This window comes from Pristis pectinata, chromosome 7 (assembly GCF_009764475.1).
Source record: "Pristis pectinata isolate sPriPec2 chromosome 7, sPriPec2.1.pri, whole genome shotgun sequence".
NCBI classification, from domain to species: domain Eukaryota; kingdom Metazoa; phylum Chordata; class Chondrichthyes; order Rhinopristiformes; family Pristidae; genus Pristis; species Pristis pectinata.
The window spans coordinates 24906131-24927225 of record NC_067411.1 but is presented as its reverse complement, the minus strand read 5'-3'; the positions used below and the strand labels follow the sequence as shown (position 1 = coordinate 24927225).

The following is a 21095-nucleotide window of genomic DNA, read 5'->3' as shown; positions in this document are numbered from 1 at the left end:
CCCAGTATTTCTTCAATTCATTCTCTGTGGGATAGTAAATATTACAGGCTTTAGGGCTCAAACTTTCAATGAGAGACTTTGTAATGATGCAGTGTTCAGCTTCTTCATTCCCAGCTGAATCAAAATGAAGTATGGCTGCAACTATTGTTTGTGCTTAATCAGAGGAATTGGCATCTATGCTTATTCTATAACAAATGTTTAAGATATACATAATGAAAAAAGTCTTTTTTCCACAAACACAAAACAAGCACAGACACGCACCAAGAAACCTAATAAGACTCCATCTCAAATCCAGACAAAGGTGATGTGTCAATTCCTTTCTTCAAAATGTTCGTAAATGTTTATCATTAAAAATTAACTGTTGGTACCTACCACACACTAAATAAATATCAGCAAAGCTTTAACACATTGGGTTTGAAGTACAAAGGTGTAATAATGATTATTATAGACATCAGGTAAAAAGTAAAGCTAGTCTCTCAATATCCATTAATTCAGAAAATCCACTTGAGCAGATTGAGTTTTATTGATCAATAACCTTTTGTACTCTGTAAAGAATAGATCTTAAAGACTTATCATTGATTCTGTCCTATGCCTGGGAGCTTCATCAGTATGACTGGTGCTGTTGTTATACTGTGTCGTGTTTACAGTATCACTAAAGCAAATTCAGTGACAACGTGCAGAGATAATTCAAATTGCTTCATGCAGCTTACGGAATAGGGATGTTGAGTCAGAGAGTTCCGCCTCCAATCAAGAACTCTTGCAGTTATGTGTTGGCATAAATCTCATGGGCTGCTGACTCAAGCAGTCTTGCACTGAAGTCAATTATGGACCATAATCCACATAATGAGATTTTGTGAGGATCAGCTGGAATGTTAACCCTCAATGACCTACAAAAGTGCTTTTGTTCTTGTGTCCACAGATTATCATTTGTGCAGAATTTTGTAAAATAAACAAGTTTGTTGAATTTATTATTTTTGTTTCATCACTGACAAATTATAAGGTTGTTAATGTTGTTTTTTGTTAAATTCATTAAGTTCTGGGTATACTGGAAAACTTTCTCATTTAACTGTTCTTCCAATGGTACATGATTGCAGGAAACCATGTCATAAATGTACTTGTAATATTTACAGGATTCTGTTGTCAGGAAGAATGGACAAATCCAAGGTATATACGTCCCTTCTGTGCAAGAAAAAGAGCTTGAATTATACAGGTCTTTTTTGTATCCTCTGGGTATATCTCATCCACTGCCCAATCCCATCAACATCCACTACAAAAGTCCACCAGCATCTCTTCCCTCAATCTCTGGACTGAGCAAATTCTCACTGTCATCGATTCAAGGTACTTGTGAACTCCTCTGGCAATGTGATCTCGTTCCTCACCACCTTCTCCTCTATTGTTCGCATGAATATCCAACCCACATCTTTGGTCAACTCCTTGACCTTATCAGCTCTCACAGACTTTCTTTAATTGAAGTTATTAAGAAAATCTATGACAATTTCCTTTATTGCCCTCACATCCTGTTAACCTTCTTGAAACGTATCTTATTTAGGAGACATTTCCTCTCCTGTTTTAAACCCTTATGCACTCGATGCTTCATCACCTAGCTTTCCTTTCTTGCTTCTGTACTTGTGGGATGTTCAATAGTTCCCTTGGTAAAGCCCTTGAACACATTATCACTTACTCAAACCTGCTCCTGTGGTAACTCCCAGTTGAAATCCCAATAATTCAGTTTTTTAACTTTGGAAAGCTCCAAAATGACATTTGCCAGAGTTTTGAATTACATCCTTAGCAAAGGTGACTGTGATGCATGATCCCTCCTCGGCCTCCCAACCTTTCCACTGGCCTCAATGCAGTTGACCATGTCCTCTTTCTTAATTGTTACCCTTCTTTCCCCACTGCTCTTACATAGCAACATTGCTAGGCTTCTTCATCTTTCTTTGGCAGACTGTGGTAAAAACTCACCTGGTTCACCAGTGGGAAAGACATACCAAGCTGGATATATCACGGCTTGGTATGGCAACTGCTCTGCCCAGGACTGCAAGAAACTGCAGAGATTTGTGGACACAGCCCAGCGCATCACGGACACCAGCCTCCCCTCCTTGGACTCTGTTTTTACCTCTCGTTGTCTTGGTGAAGCAGCCAGCATAATCAAAGACCCCACCCACCCAGGTCATTCTCTCTTCTCTCCTCTTCCATCGGGTAGAAGATACAGGAGCCTGAAGGCACGTACCACCAGACTTAAGGACAGTGATAAGACTATTGAACAGCTCCTTTATACAATGAGATGGACTATGACCTCACGATCTACCTTGTTGTGACCTTGCACCTTATTGCACTGCACTTTCTCTGTAGCTGTGACACTTCACTCTGTACTGTTGTTGTTTTTACCTGTACTACATCAATGCACTCTGTACTAACTCAATATAACTGCACTGTGTAATGAATTGACCTGTATGATCAGTTTGTAAGACAAGCTTTTCACTGTACCTCGGTACAAGTGACAATAATAAACCAATACCAATACCAAAAGATATCTACCATTCTAACTGTTGCACTACCCCTATCACATTGGCTTGCAGCTCAGTCAACCTTGCATAATCATCCAGGACTGGATGTCGGAATTGGGAAAGCTGTCCCCCAGACTAGGTCGAGCAGCAGCCTGACTTTGTCGTTCTCACAGAATCATATCTCACCGACATTGCTCGAGATTCCTCCATCACAATCCCTGGGTATGTCCTGTTCCACCAGAGGGGTGACAAAGTGGTGTGTACAAGTGAGAGAGAGTAGCTCTGCAAATCTTCAACATTGACTCTAGATCCCATGAAGTCTTCTGCCATCAGGTCTGACATGTGCAACGAAGCCACCACCTGACTACCATCCACCATCTTATCTCAGCCTATGAATCAATGCTGCTCCATCTTGAACAACATGTGGAAGAAGTACTGAAAATAGCAAGGGCACAGAATGTATTTAGGGTGGGAGACTTCAATGTCCATCACCAAGAGTGGTTTGGTAGCATCAAAGACAGCTCAAGGATCTGTAGGACATCACTGCGAGATCGGATCTGTTGCAGGTGGTGAATGAACCAACGTAAAGGATAATTGTACCTGACTTTGATAACATTGGTAGAAATGACGTGGAAAGTCAAAATCTCTGAGGCTCTCTAGAGCATTGAAATCAAAATTAGATTTGTTATCACTGACCTATGTTGTGAAATTTGTTGTTTTGCGGCAGCAGTACAGTGCAAGACATAATAATTACTATAAGTTATGAAAATAAATAAATAGTGCAAAAGAGGAATAACGAGGTAGTGTTCATGGGTTCATGGACCGTTCAGAAATCTGATGGCGGAGGGGAAGAAGCTGTTCCTGAAACGTTGAGTGTGGGTCTTCAGGCTCCTGTACCACCTCCCTGATGGTAGTAACGTAAAGAGGGCATGTCCCAGATGGTGAGGGTCCTTAATGATGGATGCCATGATTAGAATCAAAAGAAATGTACACTGCCACTTCATGGTCTAGAACATACCTCACCCTACCATTACTATCAAGCCAAGGGTTCGACCTTGGTTCAATGAGGAATGTCAGGAGCAGCAAGACATATAATTAAAAATGAGGTATCACCCTGGCAAAGCTGCATCGCAGGACTACATGCATGCTGGACAGCATGCAGTCAATAGAGCTAAGAAGTCCTGTAACCAGCACCTCAGACCATAGTTCTGCCATCCGGCCACATCTTGTGAATGTTGGTGAATGGTTTAACAGCCACCATCACAGAAGTATGTCTTCAGCCAGAGGAGACACAAGAGACTTCAGTGGCTGGAATCTGGAGCAACAAACCGCTGGAAGACCTCAATGGATTGAGAGGCATCTGTGGGAGAAAAGGAATTGTTGATGTTTCAGGTTGAAATGGAAAGCTTTCTTTTCAATGAAACACCCAAAATATCGACAATTCCTTTCCTCCCACAGATGCTGCTTAACCCACTGAGTTCTTCCAGCAGATTGTTTGTTGTTCATGTATTCAGCCAGTTAGGTGCACTCCACATGTTATCATGAAACAACTGAGAGCACTGGATACAGCAAGGGCTACGGGACCTGACAACATCCCAGCTAGAGAACTGACGACCTGTGCTCCAGAACTAGGTACACCTCTATCCAAGCTGCTCCAACTTAGTTACAACAGTGTCACCGATCTGACAATATTAGAAATTGCCCAGGTATGTGCTGTTCACAAAAAGCAGGACAAATTCAATCCAGGTACTTATCATCCAATCAGCCTACTCTCAATCATCATCAAAGTGATGGAAGGTGTTGTTGACCGTTACCAAATGATGTTTATTTACCTATAACCTGCTTTTAATCCTCATTTCTCCAAAGGAATGAGGATCTCAGAAAACCTGGGAAGGATGTGTCCAGTTTTGAATGTTCCCAGCTAAGGTGTAGTAATAAACTCCCTTTCTGATGAGATTAATTTGAAATTTCTCATTTTTTTATTCCTCATGTTTTCTTACAACAGAGTAGGCAGCAATATAGCTCCTCCTATATGGCTCTTATTGCAATCTCAAATAGTACAGTATTCAAAATTTCATAATTATAGGGGCCTGATGGTTCATAGATAATGGTTTTAATTGTGGTTCACATACACCAGGTGGGTGCTGAATTTGCAGCCCCATCCTGCTTCACAACTGAGTCAGTCGACCTCAGTCAGGGTTGTGGTGAAGGTGTGGTCAGGCCTGAAATCCTCAGATATTTAGGAAAAAGGATGGAGCTGGAATTTCCATTCTTGTTTACTGTGGTGATGAGGGTAAGGTCAGGTTTGCCTCTGATGTTGCATGGTTGGAAAGCAAGCCTTCACTCAAGGCTTACATGAATAATAGCTGGAGTATAGCTGATAAAAGCGTGTCCCATCGGAAAGAACCACGCCTTCAGAACAGGGAACTTTCACATACATTGCAATTCACGAGGCTGTTTTTAATGAAGTATTCGATCAGACCTGAGTACAATGTACTGCAGGCATCTCTGTCACAGTGATTCATTTGGTCATTTTGGGCAATCAGTAGAGTGAAAAGGTGATATTGAGCGAGAGGAATGCTGGGGCTTTGTCTGAGGTTGCTCGAGTTCTGTTCTGTGCAGTGGTCCATGGAAATTGCTCCCTGGATACAGACTAACCAATGACTTTAACAATCTGTGACACTGCAGGAATTCAGGATTCAACTGAAGATTAATGACTAGCCAAGTATATATATACTGCGGCACTTTACAAAGAGCAATAGTGATATTTAACCCTATGTTGTAGTCTTTGTTTCGTAGAGGGATGCAGTTGCTTTGACAAGACCTGTAAATCCATTGGGTGCTGGCTTTTATTACCATCTTGAGGCTGCCAGATGTGGTTCCATCACCTTACATCAACAACATGCCCATTAGCAATCACTGTAATGAGAAACACGAAAGAACAAAACCGCTCTGCAGTCCTTATGGCAAGTTTATCCTGCCTTTTATTGATTTGTGTGAAAAAGCGATTATAGTGTGAATGCTGTTTGTCTTATATTCATGTGTTACTCAGCCTATAGAAAAAGCTTTCAAAGATTGATTAATTGAATGCCATCAGAGAAGGTTAATCAAGACCCCTTTCTGGCTTTCAAAATGTAGTTCATATGCTAATACATAGGATGAAATTAGTCTCCAGCATTAGTACAAAATAAGTGATAATAAATTAGTAACCTTGCTTTTCTCTTCCAGTGACTTCAGTTGCGAAAGTAGAAGACAGACTTATAAAACAGTTATATCTGAGGTGTTGGTGGACTGAGAACCATTGTGGGTCAATGCAGATGAGGGCTGATGAGTGAACAGGACAGACAGTAGGAGGGGATATGAGCAACAAAGTTTTGGTGGAGCTATAGTTGACAGTGGAAGGGAGGTCAGTAAGGAGATTGCAAGTAATTAAGTCTTGGTGTTATAAGGCCCAATTATTTTAGCAGTGCTTGAACTGAGGGGGTAGAATCACAAGGCTACTTTAGTTTTCTCCTTTTCTATGATTTTTCACTCCTCTTCTGCAAGCCAGGTTGATGCTATTAAATGGACATGTACAGTCCTCTAGCATAGCTCCTAGCTGCCTGCTCTAGAGGATCTGGGCAGCAAGTAATGAATGGCTATCGAGTTGCAGGAGGTATGGACATCACACCAGGTCTGGTTCTTGCCTCAATCCATGGCAAACACTTTTGCCAGGGTTGATTACATTGTAATTGAAACTGAGAACTGTGATGGATTTTCAACTCTGCTACACCTGAGATTATGATTCTAATCAGAGTGCCCTTCCAGCAACCCAACAGAGTCCAAAAACTCAGCACACTCAGGATTTGAACATCAGGACCTCCAGGTTTCTCCCCTAATTGGCTGAGTCATTGGGGAGCTTATGTCTTTGAAAGCTACAAAACCTCACATTTACTGTTTTATATTACCTTCACATTGGAAAAAAAGTAGCTTGTGATTTAATATTATGTTCATGAATTATTGGCACATTTATTTGCAGGAAAACAGCACTTTCTGTTATTGAAAAAGAGAGAAGTAGAAAACTATTATGACCATTATCCTTCCCTTGAACCTACATACTACAATATGCTGTCAGACAGGAAAAAGGCAGAAATGAAACACTCCATGTAGCATTATAAATGCCTCAGAACTTTCCACTGTAAGAGAAATATCTCAAAGCTGGATGGTAATGCAGCTAATATATTAAACTGTGTAAACTCATTCTTAAAAAGATAAGTATTTGTTATTCTTGAGTGTCTCCAATGATTAAAGGGTAGCAAGTGTTCAATCTATTTATTCTTACCTAACTTAATTTATATTTGTTGTGTTAAGAACTGTTGTATTCTCAACAGCTGAAATAAAATTCTTTAAGGAACTCTTCCTGTGTAGGACACTTTGATAGTTCTGTAATTCCGTTAATAACAAATATATATTTATCATAGGGTGAAAGGGTGAAAGGGTGAAAGGGGAAAGGTTTAGGGGGAACATTAGATGGAACTTCTTCACTCAAAGGGTGGTGGGAGTATGGAATGGGCTGCCATCTGATGTGGTAAATGCGGGCTCGCTCTTAACTTTTAAGAGTAAATTGGATAGATACATGGACGAGAGAGGTCTGGAGGGGTATGGGCTGGGGGCAGGTAAATGGGACTAGCAGAATAATGTTTCGGCACAGGCTAGAAGGGCCGAATGGCCTGTTTTCTGTGCTGTAGTTTTCTATGGTTCTATGGTTCTATACAATATCGTCTGTGTTTCTGCATGGAAGATAAACATTGTTGGTAACTTAATTTATGTTCTGATAGATCAGGTGATACTGCACTGACTGACCAACTAATACCAGAAAGAGGCGATTTATCCCACCGTTTAACACTTGCCTAGTTTGATCTCCACAAAAGGGGAAAAGGAAAATTAAAACACTCAACTGGAGGGACAAGAATATCATGGTTTCCCAAGACTGTATTGATTCTATTTTGGTTAAAGGATTAAAATGAGAGGTATGACATCTCAGAAGGTTCCTACATCTGGAGCCAATTTAAGAAAATCTCAGTCAACCTCTTATCTTTATATCTCAGAAAATGTTTGTAATGTGTATTTTGGCCATTGCAGGCCGAGGAAATGTTAACAGTGATCCCTGGGATTGAGGTTAGTTAGATGATCTAAACTGGGCAGGAATAGAAGTGCTATAGTTAGCCACCATTCCTGTGATTAGGAAGTTGAAAAATCCTCTTGGGATTTATGATCACCATCTAATGCACACATGACATCAAGCGAAAACAGGATTCAGATTTACCTATCACTCAAGTCGAGTTTATTGTCATATGTACAAGTACAGTGAGGTACAGGTACAATGAAAAATTTGCTTACAGCAGGTATGTAAATTCAGACGACATACAGAACATAAATTATGCAAGACGGTGAAGATAAAGATTGTGCAAAACAAGGCATTGGGGCAAAAACACAATGAGAAACAAGTCCATGGCAGTGCAAAAAGTGGTCCATAGAGTTCTGTTGCTGAGGTAGGATTAGGGTTGTGCAAGACGGTTCAATAACATGATGGTTGTAGCAAGGTAGCTGTTCTTGAACCTGGTGGTGTGGGTCTTCAGGCTTCTGTACCTCCTGCCCGACTCAGCTAGTTTCCTGGTGCCCAGTCATGAATATCAGCCATTTGAGATTGTGAACGGAGTGGTATGGGTAAAATTATACCAGAAGAAGCTATTGAGAAGAGGAAGCTAAGGGAAGTGTTAGAAAAGAGATATTCTTAAAGGGAATAGATAGTGTTTTCAAGGAACGGGATATATACTGACAATATATATTGACATATTGGTATTGGTATTGGTTTATTATTGTACCGAGGTACAGTGAAAAGCTTGTCTTACAAACCGATCGTACAGGTCAATTCATTACACAGTGCAGTTACATTGATTTAGTACAGAGTGCATTGATGTAGTACAGGTAAAAACAATAACAGTACAGAGTAAAGTGTCACAGCTACAGAGAAAGTGCAGTGCAATAAGGTGTAAGGTTACAACAAGGTAGATCGTGAGGTCATAGTCCATCTCATTGTATAAGGGAGCTGTTCAATAGTCTTATCACAGTGGGGTAGAAGCTGTCCTTAAGTCTGATGGTACGTGCCCTCAGGCTCCTGTATCTTCTACCCGATGGAAGAGGAGAGAAGAGAGAATGTTCCGGGTGGGTGGGGTCTTTGATTATGCTGGCTGCTACACCAAGACAACGAGAGGTAAAAACAGAGTCCAAGGAGGGGAGGCTGGTGTCTGTGATGCGCCGGGCTGTGTCAACAACTCTCTGCAGTTTCTTGTGGTCTTGGGCAGAGCAGTTGCCATACCAAGCCATGATACATCCAGATAGGATGCTTTCTATGGTGCATCAGTAAAAATTGGTGAGAGTCAAAGGGGACAAACCAAACTTCTTTAGCCTCCTGAGGAAGCAGAGGCACTGGTGAGCTTTCTTGGCCATGGCTTCTACATGATTTGACCAGGACAGGCTGTTGTTGATGTTCACTCCCCGGAACTTGAAGCTGTCAACCTTCTCGACCTCAGATGTAGACAGGTGCATGTACACTGCCCCCTTTCCTGAAGTCAATGACCAGCTCTTTAGTTTTGTTGACATTGAGGGAAAGGTTGTTGTCATGACACCATTCCACTAAGCTCTCTATCTCCTTCCTGTACTCCGACTCATCGCTGTTTAAGATACAGCCTACAATGGTGGTATCATCTGCAAACTTGTAGTTGGAGTTAGAGCAGAATCTGGCCACACAGTCGTGAGTGTATAGGGAGTAGAGTAGGGGGATGAGGGCACCAGTGTTGAGAATAATCGTGCCGGAGGTATTGCTGCCTATCCTCACTGATTGCAGTCTGTTTGTTAGAAAGTCAAGGATCCAGTTACAGGGGGAGGTGTTGAGTCCTAGGTCTCGGAGTTTGGTGACAAGCTTGCTTGGAATTATTGTATTGAAGGCAGATAAACAAATAAGGCAGAAGTCAATAAACAATAGTCTAACGTATGTGCCTTTACTGTCCAGATGCTCCAGAGCTGAGTGTAGGGCCAGGGAGATGGCATCCACTGTAGACCTGTTTTGCCGATAGGCAAATTGCAATGAGTCCAGGTTGTCTGGTAGGCTGGAGTTGATGTGTGCCATGACCAACCTCTCAAAGCACTTCATGATGGTGGATATACATAATGCATATGCTATGTGACATTGTTCTTGTAGCAGCCGTGAGGAATAGAACTTGGAGCTTTTCTTTCTCATTCCATTCTGTGGCTAGACAGAGACAAAGACAGAGACAAGGAGAACTCAAGGCTATGCACTCATTATACAGACCATGTAATTTTGTCAGTTCATTGGCATTGTACAGTTGCAACACATTATTCAACAGGTTTGCACTTGTGTAATGGAATAAATCAGATTTGCAGTCAATCTCATAGAGAGGAACTGACTTCATGGTCAATCTGATGATCACAGAAGTGAGTCAACCTTTCTTTGTGCAACTTCTGGCTTGCATGGAATTGGCTGACAAGCAGTTGAATGATGAAGTAACTTTGAGTGCCCTTGTAGTTAATGAGTCACTTTTCTCTGCAGATCAATATGCGGAACTTTATTTCTAGAACAAATTAACATTTTACTTACTTTAGGAATGTGCAGATCCTATTTTAAGAACGCTTATCCCCTGACACATCAGGAGAAAGCAGTTGGCCTGCACAGACAAGGAACTCCTAATTTCAACTCATTACATTATGGGGGATGGGGGAGGAAGATAGAGGGGTAGAGGGGCAGTTGTATTTTTCCAGCATTCCTATCACCTCACATAATTTGCAATGGAATTACAAGTTTATTTTTAATTTATTCAGATAGTGTGGATGTTTGTTGGCAAGGTCAGACTTTATTATCTATCCCGAAATGCTCTTGAATTGAATAACTTATTAGACCATTTCAGAGGGCAGTTAAATGTCAACGACACTACTGTGGATTTAGAAACCATATCAAGGCTGCTTAGGGTAAGGGTAAATGATCTTCTCTGAATAACATTAGTCATCCAGTTTGCTTCTTACATCAAACCAGTAGTTTCATGGCACCCATCATATTGGCAGAGTGGAGCAGCTAGTTGAGTCGCTCTGCCAGAGATCTAGGTTCAATCCCAACCTTGGACGCTACCCATGTGGAGTTTACCCATTCTCCCTGTGACCACATGGGTTTCCTGTGAGTGGTCCAGTTTCTTCCCATCCCAAAAATATGCAGGCTGGTAGGTTAATTGGCTACTGTAAATTGCTGCTGGTGTCTAGGTGAGTGGTAGAACCTGGGGGAAGATGATGAAAATGTGGAGAGAATATAAAATAGGATTAATGTAGAATGGTTTAAATGAGTGGTTGATAGTTGACACAGACTAGGTGGGCTTAAGGGCCCGTTTCTATGTTGTATCTTCATATGACTCTGACTCCATTAGCAAAACTAGCTATTTCTTCCAAAATACATTTAATCACTTTATATTCTTAAACTTAAACTTCTTAGCTTGCATGAAAGTGGCTGGGAATTTCAAACTCAAGGCAAAGGTGGTGAACTTTGTGATGGGAAGTAAGGATATGGCAGAAGAATTAAGTAATTACTCAGCATCTGTCTTCACAAAAAACCTGCTGGATATGTTAGAGAATCAAGGGTTTCGTGAAAAAGAGAAACTGAAAGAAATAAATTTGATGAAAAAATAGTACTAGGGAAATTAGTGAGCTTGAAAACTGACAAATTCCAAGGATCTATGTCCTAGAGTTTTGAAACAGATGGTTTTCGAGATTGTGGATTGTGACTCTAGTTATCATCTGTAGATTCTGGAATTGTTTCTGTGAATTGGAGGGTAGCAAATGTGTCTCTGCTGTTTCAGAAAGGAAGGAGAGAAAAGACAGGAATTAGCAACCTGTCATTCTAATGTTAGTAGTAGGGAAATTGCCAGAATCTATAATGAAGGATGTAATAACAGAACATCTTGAAGAGAATAATAGGATTGAGCAGAGTCAACATGGATTTATGAAGCAAAAGTCATCTTTGACTAATTTGTTGGAGTACTTTCAGGAAATGACCAGTTGAATAGATAAGGGGGGCCCAGTGGATGTGGAAGGCTTAGATAAGGTCGGTTAACGTGGAATTGGGAACTGGAATAATTTATTGGCCTTGATTTAGAATTGGGAACTCGTTCTTAGACAGAAAGCAAAAAGTGGGAATAGCTAGATCACTAGGTTGTCAGACTGTGACAGGTGAGGCAACATAAGGATGGGCGCTTGGGCCCAGCTATGTGGCTGAAGGAAGAAATGTCATAGTTCCAAGTTTGTTCATTTTAAACTAGGTGGGATTGTGAGTACAGAGGAGGATGTAAAGATGCTTCAAGGGGATGTGGAGAAGTTAAATAAGTGGACAAGAACATTGCAGATGGAATGTAATGTGGAAAAACGTGAGGCCGTCCATTTTGGGACGCATAACAAAAAAGCAGAGTATTTGTTAAATAGTGAGAGTTGGGTGATGTTGATATTCAAAGGGACCTGGGTGTGCCTGTACATACGTCACTGAAGGTGCAGTAAGTAATTACAGGGGTCATATGGTATGTTAGCCTTTATTACAAGTTTGTTTGATTATAGGAGTAAGAAGGTATTATTACAATTACTTAGAGCATTGGTGAAACCACACCTGGGTTGCTGTATACTGTTTTGGTTTTCTTACCTAAGAAAGAATGTTCTTGCCATTGAGGGACCGTAGTGAAGACCAGTTCCAGCGTTGGCAGGTGTGCTGTTTGAAAAGAGGTTGAGTAAACTGGCAATGTAATAGCGAGTCATATAACAGAGAAATGGGCCCTTTGGCCCAACTCATCCATGCCCATCATGATGCCTGGCCCATTGCTGAAGGATGAATAACGGATTTCCACTTCACTCACATGCAGGTTGTGCATCACATTTCTGCAGCTATTAGATTGCATTTCTTCTGTTTAGTTCACAGATGCTTTACTCCTTCAGTAATTTTTGTACAGACACAAGAAACAGCTGGGCATGGCCAAAAGAAAAGCTGTTTATCAGTTAAAAGAGCTTTTACAGTGAAAACCAAGACATTACAGGAAAATATAACTGAATTCACAAGGATTTCTCCAGCAGTAGGTCGTACTTTCAAAGATCTTTTTAAGTAACCTAGCATCAAATTACCTTCGGCCTTGGGGCACAGTTCCAGGGAAGATAAGTGGAGGCTAGAAAATAGGGTGGGTTCAAATAATAGCATAAAAACCGAAAATGCTGGAAAAACTCAGTAGCTCAGACTGCAGCACTGGAAAGAGAAACCACGGGAGATGCAATACTTGTCCTTTCGCCTCTTCCCTTCCCACCATCCGGGGATCCAAACAGACTTTCCAATTGAGGCAGAACTTACACTTCCAATCTGGTGTACAGCATTTGGTGTTCACAATATAGCCTCATCTATATTGAAGAACACAGATTGGGTGACTGTTTTGAGGAGCACTGGCTCTCAGTCTGCAAGAGTGACCCTGAGCTTCTGGCCTCCTGCTACTTTAATTCTCCATACCACTACCACACTACCCTCTCTGTCTGTGGCACTGATACAATGAGGCCCAACGCAGGTTCAAGGAACAATGTTACATCTTTTGTCTGGGCATGTTGCAGCCGACAGGACTCAGTACTGATCCTGATGAAGGGTCTTGGCCGGAAGCGTCAACTGTTTTTTTTCCCTCCGTGGATGCTGCCTGACCTGCTGAGTTCTTCCAGCACTCTTCGTGTGCTGCTTCACTACTGAATTCTCCAGCTTCAGATAACTTGCTCTTTCTTTCTCTTCGTATCAGGACTGGCCACTTGTGCTTGCTGTCCCTCTCTTCCTTTTTTATATTCTGACCTGCTGGGCATGTCCCAGTACACCAGATGATACATCATCACCCTGACTTCACAACATTAACAATACATTGCACAGACAAAGGAGTTTAACTACCCATTTAATGGTTACATTATTTCACCCTATCACAGCTATCTCCACCCATTGCTCTCCGCACCTTCTCTCCTACCTGGAGTAATTTGTTTTCTCTCTTTCTCAGTTCTAATGAAGGGTCCTCAATCTGAAGCATGAATTCTTTCTCTTTCTGACCTGCTGAGCTTTCCCAACATTTTCTGGTTTTTATTTCAGATTTCCAGTATCTGCAGTTTTGTTTTGATTTTCAGTCAATGGCATGCCTTCACATCAAAGAACATAACTTCATACATAAGAACTCCAACTATGAAAATTAACTTCAGCCCAAGTGGTCTGAGGTGACCAAGATGAAGGTGCTTGTAGAGAAAAATGAACTAGAAGTGTGTGCTGGATAAGGGAAAGATTGTGGGTGGCAGGGTAGGAAGGTGAAGGATTGTGGGGGCATAATTTGGTGAGAAAATGGAAGGAACAACCAATTCAATCATGATAAGAAAAAAAGTTTAATCTCCATCGTTGATCCCACCACAAAATTCTGTTCTCAGAATAAAGAGGCAATATAATGAGATCCATAGGTGCTGAGATCCTGCTCCTCTCATAATTGATGAACTTTATAGATACATTGTCGACACCAATGGTCAGTCTGTACAGCTTATGTCAAGAAACTAATGCAGAAGCAGCAATCCTGGTCACATGTCATTGGGTGGTGTCCAGAGCAGGGTGTTTAGAGCAGGGTGTCCAGAATCACTCAACTTGGTTTGCAGGTGAGTTGATGGAAGAAAATAAAAAAGAACTGCGTGGATGTTAAGAAGGTGGAGAGCGAGAGAATGGGAGGTGGATGATAAACGACAAAGGGAAAGTGAGAAAGAAGAATGGAGGGTACATGGAACATGAAAACGTCCATTTTAAAGGGAAAACATTGGGATTGAAATTGGCTGTGGATAAAGAGTGAAGTGGATAAAAACATAAGAACTAGGAGCAGGAGTAGGTCCTGTGGCCCACTAGGCTTCCTGCACCATTGAGTAAGATCATGCCAACCTGATCATTGCCTCTTCTCCACTATTCTGCCTCTTCCTCAAGCCTTTGACTCCTCTAAAAACCAAAGCCCAAACTGGGAGAGAGCCCGCCAGAATATAGTGGGAATTTCAAGATGAAATCCAGTCAGGAAGGAAATGTGATGTTTGAGAAGCATCAATTCAGCTAGGTCTGGCCACAAAGAGTGTTCAGCAGAAGAATGTAAGTATTTGCTGAGAGGGTTGCAGGACTAAATGTCTCTGTGAAAGAGTTAGGGTATGGATGCATCCAACATGCCTGAGTACTGGACTCAAAGGCAGAGGGGGGTTCATGGATGGGTGGGGGGGGGGGGGATTGGATATAGAATGGTGACTACAAGTAATTTTAATATTCGACTGCTAAGATCCAAAATTACATTCGTTATTTTGTGTTTTAAATTTAAACTCCCTTTATTTGCAAAGTACAAAAACTAACTATAATTTTAATGTATAAATTGAGAATTTGGCAAGGGAGCAAACTTTGTGCCTCTCTTGAAATGTGTTACCATTTTATTGCCTTCAGCATTTGGCTTTCTCAATTTGGATTTCATGCAGTTATTTTGATCCTGGAATAAAAATGTCTATGGTTTGAGCTGCAAAGCCCACGTAACATTTTTTTTCCATATGTTCCTGCATTTGTTGAGTTACCAGATTTTGGAAACCTGAGTCAGTTTTTCTGAATTTCTTGATCAGACTTTGGTGATCTGGCAGGTCACCATGCATGGGTGCACCCTCTAAAATACTGTAATGTAGCGGTTGCTACCGCGGAATAAAACAAGACTCTACTCGGAGGATTGCTAAACAGAACTGGTTTATTTTCCCGCCTTGTGCGGGCCCTTTAAGGGAGAAAAACTCCCGCCCAAAAAAACCGGCAATGACGTAAGTCCTACGTCATCAGGACTTTCCCGCGCGCGGGTTCTCCCCGTCGCTCGGAAAGACGAGGCCCGCCGCCATCTTGGGCCTTGTCGCTCCGACGCCGCGCGACCCGACTGCCGAGCCGGTTCGCCCGACTAGACGGTGAGTCGCCACACAACCCCCCCCAGAACCGGCGAGACAGTCCCCAAGGTCCGTGGGCTGTGCCAGCTGCCACTTAGGGGGGCGGCCTCTGCGTCGTGGCGTGGCAACCTCGACAGGCTGTTGCAGATACAAATGGGCCGGTTTGAGGCGGTCCGCCGTGAAAACCTGTTCCCTGCCTCCAATGTCCAAAATAAAAGTGGATCCGTTATTACGTATGACTCGGAACGGTCCCTCATATGGTCGTTGCAATGGCGCCCGAGGTGTGCCCCTGCGAACGAAAACAAACTTACAGTCCCGTAGTTCCTTGGGCTGGCAGGATGGGGCTTGACCGTGCCATGAGGTGGGAATCGGGACCAAGGCGCCGAGCTTCTCGCGCAGTCTTTGTAGAACTGCTGGGGGTTGTTCCCCTTGGTCCTGAAGGGCAGGTATGAAATCCCCGGGGACAACTAGTGGCGCCCCGTATACAAGCTCAGCTGACGAAGTGCGGAGGTCTTCTTTGGGGGCAGTGCGTATGCCGAGCAGGACCCAAGGCAGCTCGTCAACCCAGTTAGGACCCTTCAGGCGGGCCATCAAGGCCGATTTTAGATGGCGGTGAAAACGTTCCACCAACCCGTTTGATTGAGGATGGTAGGCCGTGGTGGTGTGCAGCTGCGTCCCTAGCAGGTTCGCTAATGCAGCCCAGAGACTGGAAGTGAATTGGGTGCCTCTGTCTGAAGTGATGTGGGCCGGAACGCCAAAACGTGAGACCCAAGTTGTGAGCAGCGCTCGGGTGCAGGAATCAGTTGTGATGTCAGTCAGGGGGGTTGCCTCAGGCCACCTCGTGAACCGGTCCACGATGGTAAGGAGGTACCGGGCTCCTCTTGAAACCGGCAGAGGGCCCACGAGGTCGACGTGTATGTGGTCGAACCTCCTACGGGTAGGCTCGAACTGCTGTGGTGGGACCTTGGTGTGTCACTGGATTTTTGACGTCTGGCAGTGCAGACAAGTCCTGGCCCACTCACTGACCTGTTTGCGCAGGCCATGCCAGACAAACTTGCTGGCGACCAGTCGGACAGTAGATCTGATGGACGGGTGCGCCAACCCATGTACCGAGTCAAAAACGCGTCTCCGCCAGGCTGCAGGGACAATAGGGCGGGGCTGACCAGTCGCAACGTCGCAAAGTAGGGTCCGCTGACCTGGACCAACCAAGAAATCTCGGAGCTGCAGACCTGAGACTGCGGTTCTGTAGCTGGGCAGTTCGTCGTCGGCTTGCTGTGCGTCAGCCAGGGCCGTGTAGTCGACACCCAAGGATAGGTTGTGGATGGTTGGTCTGGAAAGTGCATCAGCAACAACATTATCCTTTCCGGAGACATGTTGGATGTCAGTTGTGAACTCGGAAATGTAGGATAAATGTCTCTGCTGACGAGCTGACCAGGGATCGGAGACTTTGGAGAAGGCAAAGGACAGAGGCTTATGATCGGTGAAAGCGGTGAAAGGCCTGCCTTCTAGAAAGTATCGGAAATGCCGGACCGCCAGATACAGCGCTAGAAGTTCCCGATCAAAAGCGCTGTACTTCAGTTCGGGCGGTCTAAGGTGTTTGCTGAAAAATGCCGAGGGTTGCCAGCGGCCTTCGAGTAGCTGTTCCAGTACCCCACCCACCGCGGTGTTGGACGCGTCTACCGTGAGGGCAGTCGGGACGTCAGTCCTAGGGTGTACCAGCATCGTGGCATCTGCCAGGGCGTCTTTGGCCTTAACGAAAGCAGCCGCAGCCTCGTCAGTCCAAGTGATGTCCTTGCCCTTACCAGCCAGCAGCGAGAACAGAGGGCGCATGATACGGGCTGCTGCAGGGATGAAACGATGGTAAAAGTTGACCATCCCAAGGAATTCCTGTAGGCCTTTGACTGTGTCGGGGCGGGCAAAATGGCGGATAGCATCCACCTTGGCGGGTAGGGGTGTTGCCCCGTCGCTGGTGATTTTGTGGCCGAGGAAATCGATAGAGTCAAATCCGAATTGGCACTTGGACGGGTTAATCGTGAGGCCGAAATCGCGGAGGCGGGAATACAGCTGGCGGAGCTGGGAAAGGTGTTCCTGGCGGTTACGGCTGGCGATCAGTATGTCGTCCAAGTAAATGAACACGAAGTCCAGGTCTCGGCCTACCGCGTCCATCAGCCGCTGGAAGGTCTGCGCGGCGTTTTTAAGGCCGAACGGCATCCAAAGGAATTCGAAGAGGCCGAATGGGGTGATAATCGCAGTTTTGGGGACGTCATCCGGATGGACCGGGATTTGGTGGTATCCCCTAACGAGGTCCACTTTGGAAAAGATGCGGGCCCCGTGTAAGTTCGCTGCGAAGTCCTGGATGTGAGGGATGGGATAGCGGTCCAGGGTGGTGGCGTCATTCAGCCTGCGGTAGTCGCCGCAGGGCCTCCACCCTCCGGTGGCTTTGGGGACCATGTGCAGGGGGGAGGCCCAGGGGCTGTCTGACCTGCGAACAATCCCCAGCTCCTCCATGTGATGGAACTCTTCCTTTGCCAGGCGGAGCTTGTCTGGAGGTAATCGTCCTGCTCGGGCATGAAGGGGTGGCCCTGTGGTAATGATGTGGTGTCGTACCCCATGTGTGGGCCGAGAATTTGTAAACGAAGGTGCCAAAATCGATGGGAATTCGGCTAGGAGCTTGGCGAAATCGTCGCCAGAAAGGGTAATGGAGTCCAGGCGCGGGGCTGGTGGGCTGATTTCTCCCAGGGGATAGGTCCGGAGAGTGCTAGAGTGGACTAACCGCTTCCTTCGCAGGTCGACTAACAGGTTGTGGGCCCGAAGGAAATCAGCTCCTAGGAGTGGTCGGGCGACGGTGGCAAGGGTAAAGGTCCAGGTAAAACGGCTGCCGCCAAAGTGTAATTGAAGCGTACGGGTGCCGAAAGACCGTATCGTTGTACCGTTGGCGGCATTGAGTAGAGGACCTGGTGGCCTGTCACGAGTGTCGCGGCCTGTCGGGGGCAAAATACTGACCTCCGCTCCAGTATCAACGAGGAAATGCCGTCCAGATTTCTTGTCCTGAACGAAGAGGAGGCTCTGTCGGCGGCCAGCCGCCGTAGCCATCAGCGGCGGCTGGCCCTGGCGTTTCCCTGAAACTCGCAGGGTGGGCGGCATCGACGGGCCTCCGCACCCCACCTCTTATGGTAGAAGCACAGCTGGTCACCCGTGTCGTCGTCTGCGTTCCTGGGGCGTGGCTGCTCGGTTGCTGGGGCCGGGCGAGGCAGGCGTTGGGCTCGCGGCCTGGTGATTTGACTGACGGACGAACCGCTCTCGCGCTTGGCCCTCCACAGGACATCTGCCCAGGCGGCCACCTCACGGGGGTTGCTGAAGTCGGCATCAGCTAACAACAAGTGGATGTCATCGGGGAGCTGTTCGAGGAAGGCCTGTTCGAACATCAGGCATGGCTTGTGTCCCTCGGCCAATGCCAGCATCTCATTCATTAGGGCGGATGGGGATCTGTCCCCCAGGCCATCCAGATGAAGCAGGCGGGCGGCGCGCTCACGACGGGAGAGGCCAAAGGTCCGGATCAAAAGATCTTTGAAAGCCGGGTACTTATCTTCCTCCGGAGGCGACTGGATGAAGTCTCCAACCTGGGCGGCTGTCTCCTGGTCCAGAGAGCTAACCACATGGTAGTACTTCGTGGAGTCGGAGGTGATCTGCCGAAGGTGGAATTGCGCTTCGGCCTGGTCAAACCAGACGCTGGGCCGAAGTGTCCAAAAGGTGGGCAGCTTGAGGGCCACTGCGTTGGCTGCTGCGCTGTCGTCCATTTCGCGGGTCCAAAAGCCGTTTGGACCGTCGGGGTCACCAATGTAGCGGTTGCTACCGCGGAATAAAACAAGACTCTACTCGGAGGATTGCTAAACAGAACTGGTTTATTTTCCCGCCTTGTGCGGGCCCTTTAAGGGAGAAAAACTCCCACCCAAAAAAACCGGCAATGACGTAAGTCCTACGTCATCAGGACTTTCCCGCGCGCGGGTTCTCCCCGTCGCTCGGAAAGATGAGGCCCGCCGCCATCTTGGGCCTCGTCGCTCCGACGCCGCGCGACCCGACTGCCGAGCCAGTTCGCCCGACTAGACGGTGAGTCGCCACAGTAACTTATTTTTTCATCAACTAGTGTTAACCAACCAGTCGATCTTTGAAAATAATCTGGTAGTTGTATTGCAGTCTCCTTTGATGCTTACTTTACGAAGCCTCATTTGATGTTGAACATTGCATTGAACAGCAATTAGACACATTTAGAAAGAATTCTCAGGTGATTGACCTTCAATGTTTCAAACATTGCCTATTGATAATGGCATGGAAATGTTAAAAGCTTCTGATTGAGTTGCAACTCCAAAGGATTTATAGGCAAACTGATGAAATGAGAACTGAAATTTACACAGATTAATTGAATTAATTTTCTAAGATTTTGCATCTTTTCTGGACAGGTTGGAGTTTCAGTATGGGTTCTGCGTACCAGTTCCACAGCTGGCGAGTGTTTGTCGTTGTCTGTGCTCTTCCCTGTGTCTCCTCAGTTGTGGCACTCACCTTCATGCCTGAAAGTCCTAGATATCTGCTGGAGGTAAGGTACTTGGCAGGGGCTTTCACTTCCTCCCTAGATTCAGAATGCAATAACAATCTATAATAAAACAAAAAATGTTGAAAATCTTTGGCAGGTCAAGCATCACTAATGGAGAGAAAGGCAGAGTTAACAATTCAGGATTTTGGCCTTTAACAGTTTTGAGAAATGCTGAGTATTTCCAGCATCTCTTGTTTCAATGGCAGTGGTATTTTGCAAGAACTATCCATGATCTTTTTGTTTGAGGAGTACATTCATGGAAAAGTCACCATTTACACTCTATTTTCTATTTTCTTCTCGCCATCACCCTGTCCCTCCAACTTTTCGCAAGGCTCTGAGGTTCCACAGCCATTCTATGTTTTGATTTTGAGTGTTAGCAAATAAATATACCCCAAGGGACATATAGTTGATCCCCAAACTTTCTGCATTTAACATGCACACCTTTCAACAGTGCATGGAGTCACAGGAGACTGCAGATGCTGCAATATGGAGCAAAAAACAAGCTACTGGAGGAACTCAACGGGTCAGGCAACATCTGTGGAAGGAAATGGACAGATGACATTCCTTTGTTTCAGGTTTACCCGCACCCTGGCTTAAACTGATGCCATGTTGCTCCCTGGTTCTTTGCAGCTGATACCACTCCACATGGTGGTCCTGAAATGTTGATTGCCCACTTCCCTGTACAGTTGATGCTTGATGCACTGAGCTTCTCCAGCAGCTTGTTTTTTTGCTTCAACAATGCATCACTGAATAGCAACCAGATGCAGGAATCTGTGGCTCAGAATGAGGGCTCTAGGCTAAGGTGAGCTAACCTAACAAGGAGAGAAGAAAGAGAGCCTTGGTCTTTCCTGCTTTCTGCAGCAAGTGCAGGCAACACATTCCATTTCAGAAGTAATCTGTTGACCACAAAGTACTTTGATAGAGCACTTCTCCATTGGATCAGAATTGGGAATAAACTTCCTTCCTTATTAAACTGACCAAAACTG

At 44.9% G+C, this 21095-nt stretch overlaps 1 protein-coding gene across 5 annotated transcripts in view; it reads left to right on the top strand.

Moving 5' to 3' along the window:
* The window catches only part of sv2ca (synaptic vesicle glycoprotein 2Ca), a 120093-nt gene that overhangs the window by 69134 nt on the left and 29864 nt on the right, over window positions 1-21095 (top strand). For all 5 annotated transcript variants that reach the window (XM_052020048.1, XM_052020047.1, XM_052020045.1 and 2 more), the window contains exon 4: window positions 19979-20112. In XM_052020048.1, coding sequence (XP_051876008.1) covers window positions 19979-20112 — 134 coding nt within the window. The remainder of the gene's footprint in view (window positions 1-19978; window positions 20113-21095) is intronic.